The following is a 23,955-nucleotide window of genomic DNA, read 5'->3' as shown; positions in this document are numbered from 1 at the left end:
CCAATTAGGGTTCTGCCCACATGGCCATAAAACAGTTAGTGGAATCATTTGGAGGCTGTTAGATTTAACACTATTAAGAGTTCATTAGTACCTGCACACACAGCTACTGTAGCTATTGAAGCATCATTAACATAGACCTATTAAAGTAGGCTAGAGGCCTTTTTGCCCAGATTACCCTTCATAGACACCTGTAATTGTTCAAAACTCTCAAATATCTTTTGTTTTGAAATCTGCTCGGTGTCACATTTAAACTAACACTGAACGTCTTTTATTAACAGTCTAGAGTATGGAGGTGAGCTGTAGCATTTGCAGTTAAACAGTTCAACAAATGTTTATCTACAGTGATGAGAAAAGTCAATAAAAATCTTCATTTTTTTTATTTTATTTTTGAAACTATTTGGAGTGCAAGTGCACACCAGTGAACAAAGATCAACAAAGTCTGAGCATCAAGTAAACATCCCCACATGGTGAATATTAATGCATCTGGTGTGTGTATGAAACACAGAACTAATCTGCACTTCAAACACACAGAAAAATGTGGAGAGAAAATGTTTCCATTTAATATACAGTAGTATTAATAATGAAGTATTAATGAAAATTATATGATTGGCAATTAAAGACAAAAGCGCTAATTTGTCCTAGTTGTATTTAACAATGAAAATGGCTCACTGATGGCATGGATCTGTGCTGTTAGGGCGGCAATCAAAAAGTGTAATCATCAAGTTATGGATTAAATTTGAGTTAATTACAGATAAAGTTTATGGTATGTTTTGTGCCAGAATACAACACACCTGCTACATATCGATATTCAGCATTTTTCTTATGTCAGTTTTTGCAGCTGGCTCGATTTAAAAAGGTCTTGGCTGAAAAATCGACATAAAGGATCACAGCTTGTGTGTGTTTTTCTGGATCACACTTTTACTGACTGGTGACATTCACCACTGCTGCTCGCAAAGACTGTGTATTTCATCAAGCAATCGTCAGTATTATCATTGTTGTTACTGTAATTTATTCATGATTAAGTTAAAAACAAACCTCTAACTGTAAGTTAATGTAGGTTTTATGGTGACCAGAGGACTGCAGGGATCATAAGTGCTTTAAATGTCCTGGATCTCCCAGTAACCTGGTTCCTTGTGTACATGTGCTGTTACCATGTAGCTAATACAATATACAGCCTGAAAACTTGTATTCAACTGCTTTACAGTGTAATTAAACACAATCTGGGCACCAGTCTGACATTACCTCAGCCACAGTAATTACATGTGAGTAAAAACCGGCACAGTGGCGGCTGGTTCACTTTCTGTTTGCCAGATCTCATGGGGTCGAGAGGTCTCTATGGGGTGAAGGTTTAGGTTGTGTTTACAAAAGGGCCTTCAAGCTCCTCTGCAAACAAGAGCTGGAGATCAAACAGCAAAGCTGGTCCCAGTGTGAATGCAGGGCTGCTGTGGGGTGGGAGGGCAGTGGGGTTACTGACAGCTCTGGTGGACAGATAACAGCGCAGGAAACCCTCTAACATCTCATCCCCTGTGTTCTCTCAAAATCTCAAGATAACCCCAGTCCCCTGGCACTTAATCCCAACCTTTCTGACACTGGTTTTGCTGGAAAAGTCTTCCATCTGACCCCACTTAATCACATGCTGAACCTTCCCCTCTTGTTAATCCTCCCAGTCAAGTGACAAAGGGTCAGCTGAGTAAGCCGAGAAGTAATTCAGAGCTAAAAGTGTGGAAAGGCTGGCAGTGAATTCAATAAAAGCTGCGGGCAAGTAGGCCGGTAATTCGCACAGCATTATGAAGTGCCTGGCAAGCACTTTTCTTTGTCTCCTCCATTACAAAAGGATTTAAAACCAGAGTGAAAGCTGATGTGGATGATCAATTGCTCAGCTTTTACCTTCTGTTTGTTTATGTTGTCTCTTCGCTCCTTGTCTCGCCACTAAAGAAAGACCTGTTTTTCTGCTTCCTGTCTGTTTGACTGTATTTAGTAAAAACAGAGTAAAAGGAATTACTCATAAACTTGGCCTCTGACTTATTTATAGGAAACAATACCCAGCACTGACTGAGTTTATGTTTAGCTGTCAAAACTGCAGTCTTGAGGAGTCACTTGATCTTGGAATTTGCCTGGTATCCAGGCTACTTGAGGAACTGGGAACACAGGATCTCTGCTAATGCAAAGAGGCCACTGCTCAATGAGGCACTACCGCCCCCTGCAGGAAAGAAAAGCGACCGCTGTCGAAAATACTGAACTACTCTGCCAGGTTTGAGCCAGTCTGTCTCTCAAGGGATCAGAAGTTAACTGGAAGTTTTCTGTTACAGGCTGGAAGGATAAAGAGAAAAGCACACTGGAAAACAAATGTGGCTCTGGTTATTTCATACTGAGTATCTAAGGAAAAGACTTGGCCTTCTTGTTTTGTTGGAGGCTATGTAGAACAAAATTCCTTTTATAATTTTTTTATTTTAATGATTACATTTACTTGTAGTAGAAAGACTATGACATCATAGCCCAAAGGCCTGCCATATCTAAGAGAAATAGTATCCCAAGTGAGGGCTGTAGTTACAAATTTAGTGTCCAATCGCACAGTGTCCGATGTTTGACTGGCGTATCTAAAGGCCACTTGCCAGATTGGTAGTGAGAGGGAGAGAGTGAAGGCAGACAAGGCAACAGAAGTAAAGTAAGAAAGCCAACTGGGGCGAAACAGTCTAAGAGCTAAGAGCAGAAGGCAAAGAGCTAGACCAGACACTGAAGGAGGCACAAATAGATAAGAAACTGACAGGAGAATACACTGTCCCGATCCTCTGTGGCCATGTCGGACTGTGAGGGACTACCTATGGGTAAGAGGAATCACAGTTTGCATGACTTTTGTATAAAAATGTTCATGCAAGTGTTGAAAAGAGATATGCGGCATGTGCATGTGATCTTATGTGTCTGGAAAGTGGATTCTGTGCATCTGCGTTGTGTCTGTGTTTTCTGTCCATGTGTGTATGTTTGAAGGAGGGGAAGGATTTGGGGAGGAGGGGGTGAGTGGTGGGGGGGTGTCTTTCTCAGCCCATCCTGTTTTAGTCTAAGCCCTCCACTGGGACAGCTCACCCAGCAACTATTCAACTGCAGCGAGGAGCCGGTTCAGCTTGAGGCCTTATATGGAAACTTGGAGTGAATTCCCTCTGGTTTCATCAAAATGATGCAGAATGACTGTGTTTAAGTTTTAATGTGAGATGCGCAGGGAAGAAAAGAGAGGAGAGCGAGGATGAAGGATGAGGGTCAGGTTGGATTGAAGCAGCGAAGTCACGGCAAGCTGTGCATCTTGTCCGTTTCTCCCATTGTTCCTGTGAGAAGGATGTTTTCATACAACAGTGCTGCATGTGACTTGGCAGTTTTAAAGCTATGGGGCCATGAAGGTGTGTGTATGTATGCCATAGCATTAAGCAAAAGGTCAGTTTGTGCAAGTGCAGCCAACCTAAGAGAGGTGATGAAGCCTTAGTGCCCTGCTCATAGACCAACAGAAACAATCGGTTATAAATAGAAACCTTTCCCCTTGTCTGGTCCTTTCACTCCTGCACTCTCTCACTCATGTTTCAATCTCACCTCTGTCTCCCCTCCCTCTCCCTTTATCTCACGGTTGGCTGTTTTCTCCCCTCTCCGGTGCAATCCATGCATGACTCTTTCTTCAGTATAATTAAACATGACTCAGCTGAATGAGAACCCTTTGAAGTTGCCAGTTGTATAAACTGCAGCTTTGACATGCTCAGCCAAGATTTTTGTAATTGTGTTTAATGAAGAGCTGACCACACTGCGACCACACCTCCTTATCGTATGATATCATTCCTTATTGCATTTGCCTGGAAATGAGATCAGACTTGATAAGCTAAATCACTTTGATTCTTTCATTTTTTATGCAGATTCTTTTTAAATGTCTTCTTTTGTTTGTTTGTTTGTTTTGGGGGGGGGGGGGGGGGTGCCCTTTCTGTCCTGTTGATGTCATAACTTAATAAAGTGCCATAACTTTAAAGGCTTCTGCTGTACATTTATATTTCCAGCTTTACACTTGAGTTTGAATCCATTTACTTCCAAACATGGCAAAGTCTCAGATGTTTTGCACAATATTTAAAGCATATTTGGCTTGTATGCAGACATTCTGTATCTCTAGAAATCTTTGGATTGCAATTTTTAGGTTGCAGTAAACCATATGCTTCAGATTTTAAGCAGCCGTGTCTCCTTTTAAGAGCAGATGTTTGTGTGCAAAGATGACAAAAACAATGGTGCGCGCATGTCTGAGAGTGAAGATGTTATCTGTAGGAAGCAATGTTTAGGAAACAGTACTTGTAGAAATAAGCAGTTTAGAGCAGCAGCCTAATGGTTAGTGAGTCAGATATGTGGAAGGTTTCAAGTTCAGTTTCAGCAAAAAAGTTCCTTTAAGAAAAACAAATGGATTTATGCATTCTGCGTTCAAAGTAGGTCCTGTGTTGATGATTAAAAAATTTTTTTTTTTTTATCCTAATTAGCTAGTTTTGGGGGCGGCATGGTGATGCAGTAGTCAGCACTGTTGAATAACAGATGAAAATCCCCGGTTTGAACCTTGTGGTCAGCTAGAGTCTTTCTGTGTGGGTTTCCTCCCATGGTCCAAAGACATGTGTGGCAGACAACCACACCTACAGTCAACAGAATCAGCAGTCTGTCTGCTTTACATGGACTGTGACCTATCCAGCGGGTATCTTACCTTTTGTCCCCAGCTGGGAAAAACATAGGAAAAACATAGACAGTATAACAACCAAAATGCCGTGACAATGAGCAGCAAACCCAAGCTGCTTTTGTTACTGTCACATACTAAGATGTGTCCTTGTTACAGTGTGCTGCACAAAAGCAGTGCAGTCACAGAATATAGTCAGTAGTTTTCGCTTATATTTTAGTACACACTTGAAGTTGTAGCTCATCTAATGTCCTACAGGTGGCAGCATTGGTATATTTAATGAGTAGTGGTGGTAGCGGTCATAGAATAAAGGAAAAGCACAGGGCCATAAAAGGTGGCATGTTTAGCCACCTATTATGGCAGGAAAAGAATGTTTAAAAACTGGGAAATTAGGTTAAGAAGCAGAGAAAGTGAAACCAAGAATAAAGCTGAAAAGCAGCTGTGAGACTTCTGAGGATAAATAGAAAATGATGTGACAGAAAATCATCAGCATCCAGCTGCATTAGATGCCATATACCTGGACACACCTAAATGTGTCTGTCTTTGTGGGGAGTAGGGAGCTTGTTAGAGTGTGTGTGTTCAGAAATGCAGATAAATTATGGCAACGGCATCATGGCCTGCTGACGTCAGACCTCCATCTGTGCCCTTAATATGAGAGCAAGTAGCTTTTTCTTAGCAAACCGGCTGCAATGGTCCATTTGTCATGTGGGTTTAGGAGCAATGAACTTCTGTTTTGTGTGAGTTTGCTACCATGAATTACTACAAAGTCTCAAGCAGCAGAGGCTTACCTTAACAGAGGTTATTTAAGGCTGAACTGACCAAAAACCTGAGACGCTCTGACTTTGAAAGGGACAGGAAGGAATAGACCAGCAGGTGCAGGGAAAATCATTTGATTCAAGAACAATGAACACTAAAGGTGCAAAAAAAAAAAAAAAAAAAAATCAGAATGGCAAGATAAACATCAGAGAGGTACAGTATAAGTCTGTTGAGGGTGGTGCCTGAAAGAAGGAGAGAGAAAGAGAGAGCCAGAGTTGGTTGTCCAGGAAATGGGGGGAGGGAGTGGATGAGTGTTTCAGCAGCCGAGTCAGATTTGATTAATGTTGTCGTTGCTTGAGAGAACACACAGCCCTGTACACTCCGGGATACTCAGTGTGTGTCCATATTACACACCACAGTGCTGCTGGGTTTTCATGGTAGTGATGAGGTGGATTTAGATTCCTGTCCTTTAGATAAATGGAATAATTTTCACAGCAGTAGAAAGCTGATGAATTTCAGTCCCTCCTACTGACCTGCACGGGGCTCTTTTCTGGTTTTTAATGGCCTCACGCAGCAGTGGTTGCATAGACTTTCATGGATTGCAGTCCATTGAATCACACCAATTCTGTTCTACTTCTGTGTCCAAATTATGCTTCATTAACATATAGATTAGATTTAGAGAAGTCACTCTGGTTTATAAACCTTCTTCCCCACTTCCATGCCATCATTAGTGTGTAGGCGAAGGGGTCAGGCAGGGGGGGACGAGGAGGCGGGAAGAGGTATCAAAGGTTGACGAGGAGCAATGAACGCTCAGGTAGCTGTAATATGATTTTAAAGGGTGTCATGATGTTATGAATTTCATAATGTTACAGCAGACCTCCTTTATGATCACGTTCTCCTCTTTTCATGCTATTTTCTTTCTCTCAATTCAGCTGCTTTTTTTCCAGCTTGCCTGCCTGTCTCTTCATGTCAGTCCTCTCAAAGGGGTCGCAAGCATGCTTGTTTAAACGTACCTAAAGACTCTAACTTGGTTTTAAACTGTCTACCAAAACTTAACTCATGTTAACTAAAATACAAACCTGAATTATCAGACCAGCGGGGGCACTGCAAGTACTTGTAATTACTCAGATGACCTAATTAGGTGCATATTTGTGAATATACTACATTTAACAAAAATTGTACACATTTAAATTTTTTTTTTTACTTCACTACATTTTATTTGATATCTATACATGAATAGTTATATGTAAATTTTACACATCAACAACTACATCATAAAATATGATGCATCATATCACTGTGCTTGCATTCTGATAGCTGGTGACAGTTGATGCAATTCAGACACTTTATAACAAAGTGAAGAATAGGATTCAAATGCACAAACTATGCAAACTGTGAACACTTGTAAAGCTTGACTCAGTGTCAGATTACACTAAGCTGAGTATTACTGTTGGAAAACACAGATCAACATCACATCTGCTGAACAGTGAAAGAGACAGTATACTTAAATACTTATACACTATAAATTTCTTGCCCTATGATTTTTTTTTTTCTGTTCTTTAACCCTGACAAGATTCAAAATATACGTATGTACTATGGGGAGAAGAGTGGCTGGAGAATGACATGTACACCGCTCTTCAGCCTTAATGAGTATTTGTGCTAATATAGATAAATTGCATTAACACTGACTCACAAAAACACATCACCCACAACTCTCGGTTTCTTGTAAAATTGTCAGTGTAAATAAATGCGAGTCTCTGAGGATATTACAGAGACTGGCAGTGGATTTGAACATTAGTAGTGCTGGTAAGAGTTCACGATGAAAGAGTGCATTAAAACACAAGTGGTGACCCAGTTTTTGTGAACGGTAACATCATAATTTGGCATTGCTGCTGCTTGTGTGGCTCGCAGGAGTGCACTACACTGTGTGGCTGCCATTAGATTTTGCCTTGTTTCTCTCCATTATGTTTGCAATATTTGTGAGCTGACTGTCTTCAGAGGGCAGTTGGATAAAATATTTAATTTTGGAGAGAGCAGATGGTACAATTGCGTACTGCAGGATATTCATCTCTAAGAGTTTTAGCAACATTAGCATAGCCACAGAGGCACTAATGTCTGTCTCATACGATTGCAGACCGGTCTGTAGCTTCACGCAGTGATGACACAGTTTCTATGGCAGGTGAGAAACTGCATTACCAGAATAACTAATGGTGCATGTATGAGGTTGTGGATTTTAAAGCAGTATATGTCACAATCTGTGTGATGCAGCCTTTTCTGGGTTCTCAGACAGAGCTGCTAACACTCTGTTGGATTCTCCCCCCACTGAATCTAGGTCACATTTCTACCACATAATTCATGATAACAGAAACTCTTAACAATGGCTCATCCTTGCATATTCTGGTTGATCTCTCAGGGTCGAACTAAACTATCTGTCATTCTTACCTGGAGCCAGCAGCGTCTCAGCAGACTGACAGTTTCTTACTACTTTGTGTTGGACTAGACCTTGATAAATGAAACATCAGCTGAAACCACCGAGATATGCAGTACCATGTAGGCAGCTCTTGAAGCTAATAATGCCTGACACATGGGCACCATAGTTCATAATTAAGTGTCATAAAATATGTTTTATTCTGGACTCAGCGCCTCTTCTGATAAGACTGTATTAGAAATGACAGCTTTTTTTTTTTCCCCAGCATGTGGGGATGATGTATTTTCAACAGCTGATTTACTATTCCCTCTCACACTCAATTTATCTCCGGTCTTTCGTCCAGACAGTTATTAAAAAGAGTAAACCTGTCAATCACAGATAGTAGCACACCTTGCACTCGCCATCTAGGTGGAACAGTAGCACCACTGCTTTTATGAGATATCAAACAGCCACACCTTGAGAACAGATCTTTGCGTTATCAAACAAAATCTAATATATTACAGGACAGAGGATAAGATTTCAAGATGCCTAATGGGGAAATCTGGATATTTCAGTTCAAGAAAAAAATACATAATACATTTAAGAAAAAATGGGACCAGCAAGGCAGGTTTTAAGAATGTAGCACATTATTCAAAAAGAGGAGGCTAGAGGCTCTGCACCAGTATCACTGCTAACATGCAGTTTAGCCAGTTTATACCTGCTTAACAGCATGTTAACAACACCGTTTACTGTCTCAGTATGCCCGCATTTGCTAGTACGACATAAAGCACAGCAGGAGTCAGTTAAAACTGCTGTACTATTTCAAATGTGGCCCTGTTGTTGGGGCTAGAGAGCAGGTTAAGGTTAAGACATCCTGAGGGAATTATGAATGTATGTTCCAAATGTGATCTATTCAATCGCTGCTGAGCCGTTTCACTTAAAGCCACAAATGTAAACCAGCTGAAGGACGAGGCAAGAGATTGCAAAAGTCATGAGTCATAGATTCACTCTCTGGCGACCATGAACGTCTGAACCAAATTTTACAGGGGCTCATCTGTGTGTGTCATCTCAGAGCCACATTTACTGCACTGCACCAGAAGGTCGCTGTAAAATGAAAACCCACAGTATTTTGCTGTCACTCCCACTGTAGGATGATGAGTTAACACAACAGCTAAAGATCCAAGTGAGTGTTCTCACCATCGGGGAAGTAAATGAATAACACTAGTTTCATGCGGATGGTTTTATCCTCACTCTTTCCTTTTGGCTCATCTTCTCTTTGGCATCAGCTCATGTTGGCTGACCTTTGCTACCTGCTGCTTTACATTTTAGATTGAACACAATCACCTCTCTTTTTCCCATGTGAAAAAGTAAAAAAAAAAAAAAAAATTGCACTGTTAAATGTGACTCATAATTCACCTTTGTAAAAAAATAAAATGCCCTTATACTTCCTTTATATCTTGATGAAGACAGGTTAAAAATATATACTTGTTAAAGCTGGCCGGGTGTCACAAACACACTGTAATGTTTAACTACTGTAGCTGAAACAAACCTCAAAGCTGCAGCTCAGAAACACAGTCACTAAGATGTGAGTGATGGTCTTTAGCTGGCCAAAAAAAAATCTGGGAAATCTGATCCTACATGTGTCCATAGGCTTTGTTCAAAATCAGTGTTCATACGAATCACTGAGACCGCAGGTTGGAATAATTCGTGGTGTAAAGCATAAAGCAGCCCAATAACCAGGACAGACACACAGATGGTGGCTGGATCATGCAGAGGATTGACCTTGTTTCCTCTTCAGCTCTGGATTTGATTGTGTATAATCCTGGCCCACTGACAGACTGACTGATCATCTGTTGATAAAACAAATGTCAGCAGTTTCCTTTTTTCTATCTGGGAAAAAAATAAAAAAAGAGAGAGAGAGAGAAAGAAGTGAACAGCACGCTAATGTTGAATGTGACCTTCAAGTGCCTCCCGGGAACAAAAGCAGTAAAAACAGAGCCAGTTTAGAAAGCAATGGAGAGCTACAGGCCTGATGCCAAGCAGCCAAGTGCTTTTAAACAAATGAAGCTAAATCCTGTCAGATGTGTCATGGAAAGATAGTTGAGCATATATTTTACCAGGTTGGTATTTATTTATTTTGCCTCTGCATGTTTTAAACTACCATCATCACCTTGTAAGTGGCTACAGCTAATAACTAACTAACAGCTGCTTATTTACACATCTAGCCTAAACAGAGCAAAACGCTCCCTTTGGAGTCACGTTTCTGGCTACGTGGTGACTGTAACTCCAATATTCACCTTTTTGGCTCGATTTTTGGTCTCCACCTACTCCTGACTTTTAAGCTGCTAACTGTCGCTATGGCTTCCACTTGCTGAACACAAGCACTGACAGCACAGGCAATATAAAAGAAGAATATCACCACCAACTGGCTCGTGAAGTCTCGTTATAAAGCCTTGAGCTGTTTTTTTGTGTTTTCAAACCAGATGTGATGAAGAGAGGTGGATAAGACTGTGAAACAGCAAGCTTATTGGCTAAGAACTTGTCATAAATGAGCATATCCTGGCTAATCCTCCTTTCTAACTCTAATAATGATCAGAATTTACAAACTGAACTCCATGTTTTATTCAATATGACCTTAAATTAGAATTTGAATTAAGGTCACAGGGAAAGGGAGCCTGTTTTCCCATAGAGTTCTATATTGTATTTTTGCAACTACATGTGTCGCCCCCTGGTGTCTATTAAATAGAATACAGGTTTAAAACACTTACGCAACGGCTTTAATTTTCCGACCCAGAAGCTAAGAGGCTCATTTTACACTAGCTATGACTTATAGCCACCTTAAAAGTATGAAAACTCTCTATCCTCTTATGTTTACATGAACTAAATGTATTTCATTGATAAATACTTCTCTTAATCTGGATTTGTAGTTTGTATGTCTAACTGGGTGCACAGATTGTGTGTTTTAGAGGCTGGGCACACACAGTATTTAATAGAAGTGGGATATCCTCACAAAGTGCACCACTGTGATGCTTATCTTATACAGGATTCACTGATGGGCAGTGAGGGTGGGAGCAATGGGCTGAGAAGGGATGGAACAGCAGCGGCACCAGCAAGCTCCACCACCTGCCACCTTCTGAGTTGTAGGTGGGGTTAAGAGCCCCATGGGGCAGGATTTTTGGAAGGAATATAGTCTCATCTCGCATGAGCATATGCACAGAGAGACAGATATACATAAACAGCAGACCGCTCCCTAATCTAGATCTCAAATCAGATCCCACAATGGGATTTACAATAATCTGAACCCCTTCAGACAAAACACCGCTGTGACCTGCAGTGCTCAGAACAAAACACAAAGGGTGTTTACTGTGTGTGTTTTGCTTGTTCTCCTAGCAGTGAGCTGCATGAAATTCCTTGTTTTATCTTGATCAAAACACTGGATGTTGTGCCCTTTCAAGACTTAAAAGCACTGAGTGCATATTAATGCAGGACAGCTGGGTGCATACTCGTGTGCTTTGGTTGTTGAGAAGAATATTAATTGAAGATGGTGTAAAGGTGTTTTGTTATTGTAATGTTCTTGTGATTTAAATAAATCAAGTAATGCAGAGTGAAAATGCGACAGCGGTCTGCAAAGAGCATCTTGTTTTCTTGGATAATCCTGTCTGCTGGTGAGCTTAATAGTTCTGCTGTGGATGTTATTGTGTAATAAGTGAAGCTGAGTGCTGCATTTTCCTGAGGGAGAGAGAGGGCTGCAGCTCCGAGGCCAACACCGTGGAGGGCCTTGAACCGTGAACTGATCAGCCATTAAAAGGTGCTTCACTGCATCCTTTTCATCCTCTTGTTAAAAGGTCAAATCTAGCGGGGTCACCTTTAAACCAAAGATATTATGATAGATACCTGCACCAGAAGAGCATCATTTTGACAGATAATATCACATGTGCTGGGTTACTATAAAAACATCACATATCCTTTCATGATCCCCACCCGGTGCTGCCTTTAGAGCTTCCCTGCCTTTGTATGATTTTGTCGGCTTTGTCTTGTGATCTAGGGGGAAAAAAAGGGGGAAGTGTTTCCAACATGAATATAGGCCACAGACTCCTTGTTCTTAGGCTTATTAGTTTTCTGTACAAGACTGAATTATAAATAATGCAGTGAGACCCTTCCTCTCATGCACACAAAAACCCTCTTTTTTTTTTTTTTCTATAGGGCATCCCCCCTTTCCCCTCACAAAACTCCCACCCTTTAATTTCGTGCTCCTTTCTACACCCAGCACCCTCCTCAAGCACCTCTCGATTTCTTTTTCCTCCTCCGCCCCCTTCCCCCTCTATCCCATTTATTTCTCTCTTTCCTCAATCCCCTATAGTCTCCCTTTCATTCTCTCCCCCTCTTGTCCTTGTTTTAAGGAACCCTCGGCCTCTGCGCAGTCTGCAGCAGGGCAGATAAGACAGAGGACAGAATGATAATCGTATTTAGTCACAGCTGAGATCCCCTGGCAAGGTTCAGCTCAAATGCGTGGAGAGATGTGACGTCGGTTTTGTTGTGGTGTGTCACCGTGTGACTCCATACTGACACATAGTGTGTGTGATGCTGCTGTGTGTGAGAGCAGGAGGACAACATACTAACTGCTCTATACTGACTTCTCTTTCTGCTCTTTTTCTCTCCTGTTTCCTTTCCTTGTCTCCTTTCCTCTCCTACTTTGTCCTTGCTTCTCCTTATTTCTCCCGTCCTTTCTTTCTTTCTCTATTTCCTCTCCTACCACCTACTCCTTTCTCTTTGAGTCTCCTTCCCTACCATGTCCTCTCCTCTCCCCTTTCCTCCTCTCCTCCGCTCTGCTCCCTCTAAAGCTGGAGGAGGAGGCTGCATCTGACAGGCCCAGCCCCCTGCGCTCTGACTCGTCCACACTGTGTGACAGGGGAAGGCTGGGCTGTCCCGAGCATTATCTTAACACTCACAGCTCCTGACACACAAACATACACGCACATACACAGTGACTGCCTGTGCCAGAGCTCGCCTGTGCTGTCAGCTCAAGCCCTCTTAAAACTGTTTTTTTTTTTTTTTTTCTTCCTGTGGAGATCAGTTAGAGCCAACGACACACAGCTGTCTCTGCTGAACGCAGGAGGAGAAGGAGAGGACGAGCAGAGGGGAAAACAAAAACCCGCCAGCAGCCTCTTAACTTCTGTCTCTGTGCAGTCATTCTTCAGCAGGGAGTGTTTTCTGCCATAGTTCAAGACTTTTTTTTTTCTCTTGCGAGTGGGGTTACTGAAAAAGAACAGTGGCTGGAGTTCACATGACATAATCGGAGTGAATGGGTTGCCATGGTGACTCACCCAGGAGCCTGACCCGTGCAGAGTGAATGGAGGGAGCGCCTTGGACGCCAAGTGAACGATAAACTAAAGTAGGGGAGTCACCAGAGAGAGAGAGAGAGCGAGAGAGTGAGGAGAGCGAAGGAGTGGTGGGATAACAGAGGGAGCACAGAGGTGCAGAGCAGAGGCTGAGAATGGAGGACGGGTTTTCCAGCTACAGCAGCCTATATGACACCTCATCACTGCTACAGTTCTGCAACGGTAAAACTAACTAAGCCTTCGTACACCCCATCCCTCTCTGCTCTTAACTGCATGCTGCTTTCTGGACTTGAGATGTCAGCAGGTGACTGGCTTAACTTGACATCCTGCAGAGGTGTTTGTGTTACAGACATGAGCTGGCTCTAGCTTTGGTCTTTATGCTCCTCTGTAAAACTTTAACATTTTTTTCTCATTTGTTTAAATCTGGCTGCTCTTCAAGTACAGATTAAATCACTAGACTCGCTGTCAACAGAAGAATATTTAAGTTAAAGCAGGCAGTCCGGGGGGACATTTACAGGGGGAAAAAACATGCACTCACACACACACACACACACACTGCAGATTTAACAGGAAGTGTTTGAAATCAAGGCCAGAATGATGTCAACAGCCTCCATCAGGAGAGCTAATAAACAAAGAGGAAGGGAGGATGAGAAACAGCCCTTCGCTCGCAGCGCTGCCCTGGTTCAGCTTGATGTGATGAAGGGTTTGTTATGAATATATACATTCCCCACAATAGCTGACTGCAATCAGCTTGCTGACTGAGACAAAACGGGAGTGACAGAACAGGACATGACTGCTCGTGTTTTGCTCGTTGCCATAATGTGATTTATTTGCTGGCACAGGGAGACGCCGTACTTCAGGCTGATAATGTTATGGGTGGGAGAGGGTGACTTAGGGAAGAGCAAAGGCAGCATGACACATCACTATTAGGATTTATGTCCATGAAGCTCCCATTCCTCTTGAAAAGCAAGCCCTCATGTGAGATTTCAGTTTATGTACTGATACTTTTAAGCGATCCATACATGCATCCCAGTACAACAGGACAGAAAGCTTTTTCTTTCAAATAATGTCCTGCTTTTAAGAGAAGTTTAACACTACAGCTCCGTTTGTTATTAGCATCACTGCTGGTATGTACCTACAAACTACAGTGAGCCCCTCCAACACACATACACACAAAGGGGATTATCCCCAACATGACCTGTGTCTGTAATTGAGTGCAGCAGAGGGATTTTAAATCATGTTATGTTATTTTTGTTAACTTCTCCTTTAAAATATTCATCACATTGACAGGGGGAACACTCGCTTTATCCCCTGCCGTGTGGTGGCACCCTCTTTTTATTGTTCCTCTAACATGTTTCAGCTTGTGTTTGTCCGTAGCAGTGACTGTGACGTCACAGTCTAAGCTATCACTGCTGAAGGATGGAGTAATGTAATTGGCATTGGTGGATAATGAGAAGATCAATAATATTTACTGTGCTGTGTAAGCACCAGCAATCAGTGGGATGAGGGGAATACCACTGCCTAACAGAGCAAATCAGAGGTGTGGAATTGCACCAGACGTATCACCTGCCAGGGATACTGGTCGCTTCAGTATTTTAATGCATAACTGATGAGGTGAGACTACTTAAAGCTTTCACTCCTTATGGATTTTCCTACATTAAATTTAATAGCAGCCATAACAGCTTAGACACAGACAAAGAGAAACAAAAAGAGATAGAGAAGGGGAGAGAGTGGAAAAGAGAGATTTTCATCCATAAATGTCTTTTCTTTTTACTTATCATCAAGTCATCAAGTTTTCATCATCAAGTCCCTTAATAAGACCTGGCCAAAGATGCACACCAATTACAAGATTCCAAAAATTATAAAACCAAGCACAACAAAAGCCAGATGTGGCTAAAAGAAAGCACATACGTAGGTAATACAAATCTACCCAGTGAGAGCAACTGCACCCTACAGTTAAGATTCTTTTTTTTTTTTTTTGTAATTAAAGCTTTGAACACTGCAGAAACAGAATAACGAAGCTTAATGCAAAATTGGAGACTATTAAAAAAGGGTTTTCCCTGCTGTGTAATGTCATAGGCGATAAGGAACCAGGAAAAAGAGTAAGGCAGACTGAAATCTAGTTTGTACATGAGAGCTGAGTGTAGCGTGAGTATACATGTTTCCTGGTCTTGTGCTGTATTCCTGCGTGATGAGTAAAGTACTGTCAGTGTCAGTGATAAGAGCAGATATTAGTTTGGTTGCACTGACCTGAAAAACAGGTGTAGCAGAGAGTGCAGAGTAATAGAAGGCCCTGACTTCTCATAGTAGTGGCAGTTACAGCTTTTCTGACTGTCACACTCAAAGCTCACGGTTTCAGTGACAGGTGAAAAAAGTGTGGTGTCGGCAGCAGCTGCAAACTGCAACATCTTCACTGACTTTGGTCTTCTTATCTCATGATCACACCATGCTAAATGAATATTTTTTTCCTCTCTTCATACTCCACTTTTTTGCCAGTCACGGCCGGAGAGCAGATTCGAGTTGTCTGACAACTGCGAGGTTTTTATAATCCTCCGCAATGTCATGTTTGCTTTCTGAAAGTATGTCGGTGAAATAAGACATGCTGCTCAAGGCTGTTGCCAGGGATTTTCCGACTCTACCTTCCTGCTTTCTCTCTCTGTCTCTCTCTCTACACACACCACACACACACACACACACACACACACACACACACACACAGCACATACATACAACACACAAACTGAGGAAGCAGCATCTTCGTTTGTCGTTTCGGCAGTATGCTCAGTGCATGAGCTCACATAAAAAAAAAATCTGTGCTTGTGGCCGCCCAGTTTGGAGGGTTGTGTGTATGGAGTGTACTCACAGCCATCTGCACAGCCACTGTGGGCTGTTTGAGCCTGTAGGCCAAGTGACATCATACTGCTCTGCTTCTGCCATCCAGCTGAACCCAGATCAGCAAAAGTCAATGATGTCATTCATTCCCTCTTTTTTTTTCTCTCGGCCTGTGTGTTGTGGAGCGTCCAACCAAACTAATGTTCAGACTGGGTCAGCTAAACTGCAGAAACGCGTGCAGGCTGTGTGCTTTGTCCTCGGGAGGTCGGGGCTAGCTCAGACTTAATGAAAATTAACTCCATTAACCTCTCATTACTCACAGCTGATGAAGGAAGTGAATCTTTTTTTTTCCTGTTAAAATCTAATTTCATACATCTTGGTTCTGCAGAAAAGGACAGTTTTGATTGAATTTATTTGTTTTGTTGGGCTGGTAATGAGATTGCTGATGCCATGGATCTTGTCCATTTTAAGTGTTAGTGCATCAATTCCAAGGACTATCCCAGCAGTTTCCTGTTTTGTCTGCCTATATTTTACCACTGAAAGCATAACTTTTGATATCAATTTCATGCATATGGTGAAGATTTTTTTTTTTTGCCCAACCTTCTGAGATCCGCAAGATGATGTTGAAACATGACAGAAATGAGAGAAACATTTGATTCATGGAAGTGCAACTTTTAAAATGGCTAGACTCTGGACAGTATTTTGTACTTTTGAGCTCATGCAGCATGTAGTTAACACTGCTAAAACATGCAAAACCACCAGAGCAAGCATCAGTTAATACAATTACTTATTCATTAGGCTTCTGATGCACCAAAACCTCCTGATGTGTCATGAATTAAATCTTTTAATAGTAAATCCAGCTCACTTACAACAGTCTAATACTGATGATCACACGCAGAGGTTCATCTCAGAGCGTCCGGCCTCTCCATTCTAACAATTATTAATCACCTGTTTGTTTATCTTTTAAGCTAATAATATGTGATTAAACATCTCTTTATGTCCCATCACTGCACCCTTGGCAACTTAACACACCAGACTGAGAGCAGAGGGGGCAGGGCGAAGAGGAAAGACAGGAGTCAAAAACCAGAGTACGTAAGAAAAAATAAGGATGTTAGAATTAGTAGGAGTGCAGATGGATGGAACAGACGCGTAGGGTGAAGAGGGAAATTAATAAAGACAGAGAATGCTTTGATGTCTGTTGGAGGTATTTTGATATGCAGTAGAGGGGGATGCGACTTCATCCACTCTCCTTCTCTTCTTGGCTGTGCCTCTGTGAATATCTCCATCCAAACCCTGACTGTCGATGGCACGTGGAGAGGGATTAGGATTAAAGCCCCGCTCACGTTACCATCCACAGTAGCCAAGGAGGATGGCAGAGAGGAGGATGAGATGTATCTACTTGTGTTAGAGCAGCTGGAATCCATTTACTTTTGAAAACCCAGTTCAAGTGGTTTCTTCTTTTTCTTTTATTTATAAATATGGACTTTTTATATGAACTGTCTCAGTTTCCCCACCTTTCTCCATCCTCTCTTTATCTATGCCTTTATTTCCTTTCTTCCTGATTATTCACTATCCATCAAAGCCTAGGAAAAGCCACTGGCAAACAGACCTGTGCACTGAAACTGCACAAAAGGAACAGTGGGAGGGAAGTATTAGGAAATTATGTGTCTCTGTGCCATCAGTCATCTTTAACTGCTGTACTTGTGTCAGAGCGGCAGTCTAATAAATATCGACCTGAATGGGTTAATTCGTCCACTGCTGCTGATTCATGCAAAGTTTGATATTGATTTCCTATGGCTGCATCAGTGAGAGCACACACCACTCTCCATTTAGCCTTTTTTTCCCCTCTGCTCTCAACCCCAGTGAGTTCTTTTATTTCTAAAACTGATTCTTCTGTCCTTCACTTTACTTTTTCTCCAGCTCTTTCCCTTTCCCTCACCCTCATCCCTACGTCACACTTTCTCATGCTCTTTGTCTGATCTTGTGCGAGTGCCTCAAGTGGAGCTCAGAGTGCTTTTCTTTTTTTAATTTTATCTGCAGACAGTCAGATATCAAGTCGGGCCACTTAGGCTTCTGCAGTCACGAGTCATGCTGCCACCCCTCCACCCCCCTCACTACTCCTTATCTCCCTCATTTTTTCTCACTTTTCTCCTGATAAGGTTTGCCCTGCACTTTTTTCTCAGTGCTGAATAGTGAGACATTAGCTGCTAACAGATAAAAAACAAAAGTGGCTCTGTACATTCAGTCATAGCTATATGGAGTCTGTGTGTTGCAGGCTGCAGGAGCTGCTTTTGAGAATGGTAAGAAATGATGTCCCTATGCAGTAAGAACCGCCGTGACACAGGTATTCATGAAATCTCCATCTAAATATGGCAACCCATAGTGTGCATGCATGCTGTGCACACAGTAGAGAATTTATCTGCACATTGCAGCATGTTGTATAAAATCTGCATGGAAGAGGAAGATTAGGCCACGAGCCAGGATCCCACTGAGCCATTTTGGCAGAAATGTGTCCACCCCCTGTTATATAGCGTGTTACTGACATCTGTCGAGTATATGCATACATGCAGAGGTCAGTGAAAAGACAAATCTAAGGCCAAATCTGCCTTGTAAGTCAAAGGAATAGTAAAAAAAAAAATACAACAAGCATCTCAAGCTGCTTTATATTGTAACATAATGTGCTTGAGTCATGACATTTGAATCTTACAGGCAAAAATGTTTCACTATTTGCATTTCTTCTTATCCGACCATTATCTGTAATCATGTGAGGTGGAAATATAACGCTTGTGTTCACAGTATGTCACATACTATTTTTTTTTTTTTTTACACTACTTTTTTTTCACCTTAGTAAAAGGCAGGGCTGCTTTCTTCTTGTGTTCCTTCCTGTAGAATTGAAAGCTCTTCAGAATCCAGGAATAAATAAAATATAGGTTTGTTCCTGCTAAACGTTCTATTCAGACACATTGGCCTTTATAAGTTGCTCAGATATTGTTGTATGATTGTCTTGTGATCAACAGAAAAGTCACTGCAAACAGCTTCTTGGTGATCAAAAAGGCAATGAGTATTTCCTCTCCCCTCCGTCTTCCCTTCCCTTCTTTTCCTCCACTGACACACTTCCAAGCAGCCGCATCTCATGACCTACTAAAACAATCAGGCATGTAAAGCAGAAGCGTGTGAGTTCCTGTGCTAAATATATACACTGACTCTGTGTGTAGTATGTGCGCGTGTGTCTAATGCTTCTGACAGAGCACCGCTCTGTGTTATGTATGGGCTTGTGGTTTTGAACGAGTGTGTATGTATCCATTTTCAGGTTCACTGTGCATGAGTGCATGTGTAACCTCACAAGGTCAGTACAGGAGACATGCAGGCAAGCATGAGTCCTTGAACAGTATGTCAGGGATGCATAAAATGCCCTACCCTAAAAGTGCCAGAACAAGATCATGTACTCCATCAGGAAGTGGGATGCTTCCAGTCTGCACTGTAACACTAAATGTGCTCAGTGGGGTGCAGAATTTTACCTGTGGGGGAGGGCGACCACTAATAAATCACTCAAGTCAGCAAAATCCCAAAGAGGTACCATTATTTTTAGTTTCTGCTTGATGCTCAAAGTATCGCCAAAGCCGTTTTGCCCAGAGAGGCATAGTGCAAGAAAGGATTCAGTTATACATTGTTTAATTTGGATGTTACACAGAGCCATATTTACACCATTAAATTACGTTAGTATGCAAATTGTTTCCAGCACAGATCATCTGCACACTGGTATGTGTATCTGCATTCATGTGTGCACATGCATGTCTGCATATGAATGTCTGCGCATGAATCTCTCTGTTAATCCTGCAGCACGTCACCAAACCCTTTAAAATTCATTAAAGATAAACTCAGCAGCCCTGACAAGGTGAGTGTTGTTTTGATTGTATTTATGGTAATTATTTCTATAAGCACATCGATTCGTCACGGCCCAAAGATTTGGCAACTGCTTTTTTTTAAACCTTGGCTGGTTGTGAGGTAAACAGATATAATTAACCTCCTGGTGTCAGTGGTGCAGCTCCCTGGGGCTGCTCAGCACCCTAATTGGTCTCTTACATCTGCTGTTCATGGGAGAACCAAGGGGAAAGCCCCAGCGCTGAGTGTGAGGGTGTATCCCCCATTGCATGCGTTCAACCTGCCTCTAACAGATGGGCAGGCAAAAAAGAGGAATATCCCATTAGAAATTCCATTCATCAAGATCACAGGTGCAGAGAGAGAGAAATGGGATGGGCAGTGTTATTTAGATTTTCTCCTCTACTGACAGACCAATTTTGTTGTTAGATGGCACTTGTTTTGGTCCAAATGCTTTTGCTTCTTTACTTTTAGTTTTAGTATAGCTACAAGTGAGTTTGATTTCAGGACTCCTTCGTGATGGACGTGTATTTCACATTTTACTCTTAGACTTGAAACGCAAAGATGTTTTCAGGGCACATTTTAGAAAAGAGAAATCCACTGCTGTCAGTCTATTTCTCAAGGTGCGCTCACCACACTATACAGATGTTTATCATAAAGTATAGCTTTTACCTTCTAAGTCTGTCTGTTTATGTGTCCTAATGTGAAATTGTGGGCCTATAACAGGACTTTCCACAAAGGCAGTTTTGACAACTTTGGCAGGTATGCTTGTGGCTAAATTTTAAGATGCTGTTAATCCAAACAAGATTATGAGTATCTGAAGTTTGCAATTTGTATGAGGTTTCTTTAGTTGATGTATAAACATTTAATGTTACAGGAGATTGGTGAGGTTGTGATTGTGGTTGGTTCCATCACAAGATTGTTTCATGTTCCTTGGGTTTGGTCGTATTTGGAATTCTTAGTGAATATATTGGAGTTTGAGTTCCTGTTTTATTTTATATTATGCTTAACACATTTCTTCCACCTTTTATAATCAAAAAATGTTTTTTACAGCTCGCTGAATTGCATGTTTAGCTAATCAGATGTTTGAGGCATTGTCTTCGATTGGTAATGAAGTAAATCAGAATACTGTACAAAAATGTGTCTTGTATAATCGGCGTACTTTCTCCTCTCTCCTCTGTGACCGCAGGGAGAAGAGAAAATCTAATAATGTGGCTTGTCAGGTCGGATATTCTCTTACATTAAATACAGTTGGATGTGACTCAGGTTTTTAGGTACTGTCAAAACTCAAAAACTGCACATAGAGCTGGTTTAGTAGAAGGCGTGGAACCGAGAATAACAAACCATTTTAAAGTTAAAGTAAATGCACTGAGAGAGAGAGAGAATTTTTAGAGTAAAATCTGAACACTTAATTACAAAAAAAAGGAAAGGCACTGATTGCACACCAAAGTCTGTTTGTAATAATTCTCCTCAGTTTTGCTCTGTAATGATCTTGTTTGCTGCCAGCAGTGCCACTGCATGTTCTCTCCCCTCCAGATGGCAGATATACGATTGGCCCGTGATCAGTGTGGTGTGGTCTCTGGCACACTGTCTCTCTGTATGTGTGTGAGACCATTTCTGCACCATGGAAATCTGGTATCCCATAACAACAATGTTACTGGATGCGACAACACCAGTATAAACACACACTGGATGGAACAAGTATCCCGCCTCCTGTTCCTTCCTGGTTGTTTGTTACTGAGGGACAAAGCCGTGTTTTATGTAGAGGAAAGCTGAGACTGAGAAACAGGCTTGTGTCGGAGCCTGGAGCTGCTGCCAAGCATGACTTTGTGCTTCTGTGGTCTGCTTCGTCCCTAAAAGTCACAGCAATAAAAAGGATGTCTTTCTTCAGCTTTTATTACTGTTTTATTTTTATTTAAATTTAGACGGGTGTTATATAAAGTTCTGGCCTCATGCTTTTTAAGTTCAGAAGCTGGGGCTTCCTGTCTCATATTGTGTTTGATTATATGTTTTCTCATTTGGCATGGCATGTTAAAGTTCATAACAGTACATTTGGAAAAAGACTGAACAAGTATGACATATTTGGAAGGGTTGCTAAGAGAAAGTCTCTTCTTTCTAAAAAGAACGTGGCAGCACGGTTTAAGTTTGCAAAATTGCAAACCACCAGACTTCTGGAACAACGTCCTTTGGACAGACGAGACCAAAGTGGAGAAGTTTGGTCATAATTCAAACTAGTCATAATGCATAGTGGCCTTGTTTGAAAACCAAACACAGCATATCAGCTCATACCAACTGTCAAACACGGTGGTGGAAGGGTGATGGTTTGGGCTTGTTTTACAGCCACAGGACCTGGGTATCTTGCAGTCATTGAGTCAACCATGAACCATGGCCATCTGTGCAACAGCTAAAGTTTGGTCCAAACTGGGTTATGCAACAGTAAAATGATCCCACACAGCAGCAGATCTACAACATAATGGCTGATAAAAGAATCAAGGTGTTGCAATGGCCCAGTCAAAATCCAGACCTCAACCTGATCAAAGTGCTGTGGTGGCACCTTAAGAGAGCTGTGCATAAATGAATGCCTGCAAACATCAATGTTGTCTTGGTCCCAATGCTTCTGCAAGAACTAAGGCCATTGACACTAATGCCTCAGTTCTGTTTGTTTTCTGTACCAAATAGCAAATGTTAGCATGCTAGCATGCTAAACAGTATGGCTGCGTTCCAAAAGATTTATTCTAATCGTGTAACTTCGGCAGTGGTTGAAACTGTCTAAATTTCATGTGTGCACATTTTAGTTCACTCCCGTAGAACTTTCCAGCTTCAGCTACATCTTAGTATACTGATGCTCCAAGTATCTCACACTCTGAAAGCTCCATCTCTTTAAACAGTCTACCACTAGGAGTTAATCTCTAATTGGGCGAGCAGCATGGACGAGAGCAAGAAGAATGGGTAAAAAGAGAAAGATAATGAAAACATTTTACTGCCAAGCCCTCTTTAAGTATAATCCTTCAGTCTCGCGTTTTCTTCCCACAGTCAATTTATTTCCTGCTTTGTTTCAAGAATTCATGCCACAACACTTTCAGGAGAGCAGACAAATAGAGAGGTGAAAGAGGTTAGAGACTGAAAAGAGAGAATACAAATCCAGCCTGCTGCTAAGCTCAAACCCCCAGAGTTTAAGGATCACTAGCATTGAGCAAGATCTGCTCCACAAATCCAGCATAATCCTTCTGCCACACTGTGAAGGCTTCCTCTTTGACAGAGGAGAGTGTGCGTGTAGGAGTGACTGTGTTTTATAAAGTGGAGTGCTGGGATATTAGTGCATATACAGTACCAGTCAAACGTTTGGACAATGTAATGTGCTCGTGGTAAATCTGCCTTGATTAGGCCTTTTTTGTTTATTTTTCCTTTATCTGAACTTTCTGAATCACTGGGGGATTATAGGTGTTGGGAGGTTGGTTTATGTTTATTATTTCAGACCCTCCTCCTGCAGCATGTTTTATGTAGAACCAATATTAAAAATTGCACCACCTTTCCTCTCATATCTGATCTGAAACCCTGTTGTTACAGAGACATTGTGGCTGACCATGACTAAATTAGAGGATGTCCAAATACCACGTGGATAAACAGTAACAGAGCATTTAGTGTTGAGTTGCTTATAGGAAATGTTAGCACCCTCTCTTGTGTGCGTGTCTATATATATATATATATATATATATATATATATATATATATATAATAATAATCATCCATCTTCCCTGACATCATCTACTTCTTCAATAATTGGTGTATAGTCCCACAGGAGGCAGGCAAAAAGTACTGATTGTATTCGATGCATTATCTGATCAAGCACTCAAAAAAAAAAAAAGTAGCACTTAACAGGTGCTACTCGCAAGTCAGTGTTTTGCGCCAGCATTTCTGCTCCTGTGTAATATGTTCCATTAGATGAGTGTGTAGGTGTGAGCATGAGAGGAGCAAGGTGGAGCGACTTCCCATCTGACCTGAGTCTGACCCCAGGAAGGATGTAGCTGATGTCAGGAAGGAAAGGTTTAACACGTTCATACAAG

General features: G+C 41.6%; 1 protein-coding gene across 1 annotated transcript in view; it reads left to right on the top strand.

The window, feature by feature from the left end:
- The first annotated feature begins 12,823 nt into the window (after nt 1-12,823).
- Nucleotides 12,824-23,955, top strand: part of eml1 (EMAP like 1) — a 40,265-nt gene continuing 29,133 nt past the window's right edge. The window contains 1 exon segment of the mRNA XM_030759195.1: nt 12,824-13,402. Coding sequence (XP_030615055.1) covers nt 13,336-13,402 — 67 coding nt within the window. The 5' untranslated portion in view covers nt 12,824-13,335.

This window comes from Archocentrus centrarchus, chromosome 22 (genome assembly GCF_007364275.1).
Source record: "Archocentrus centrarchus isolate MPI-CPG fArcCen1 chromosome 22, fArcCen1, whole genome shotgun sequence".
In the NCBI taxonomy this organism is placed as follows: domain Eukaryota; kingdom Metazoa; phylum Chordata; class Actinopteri; order Cichliformes; family Cichlidae; genus Archocentrus; species Archocentrus centrarchus.
Note: the sequence above shows the minus strand (reverse complement) of the source record. Positions and strands in the feature narration are given on the sequence as shown.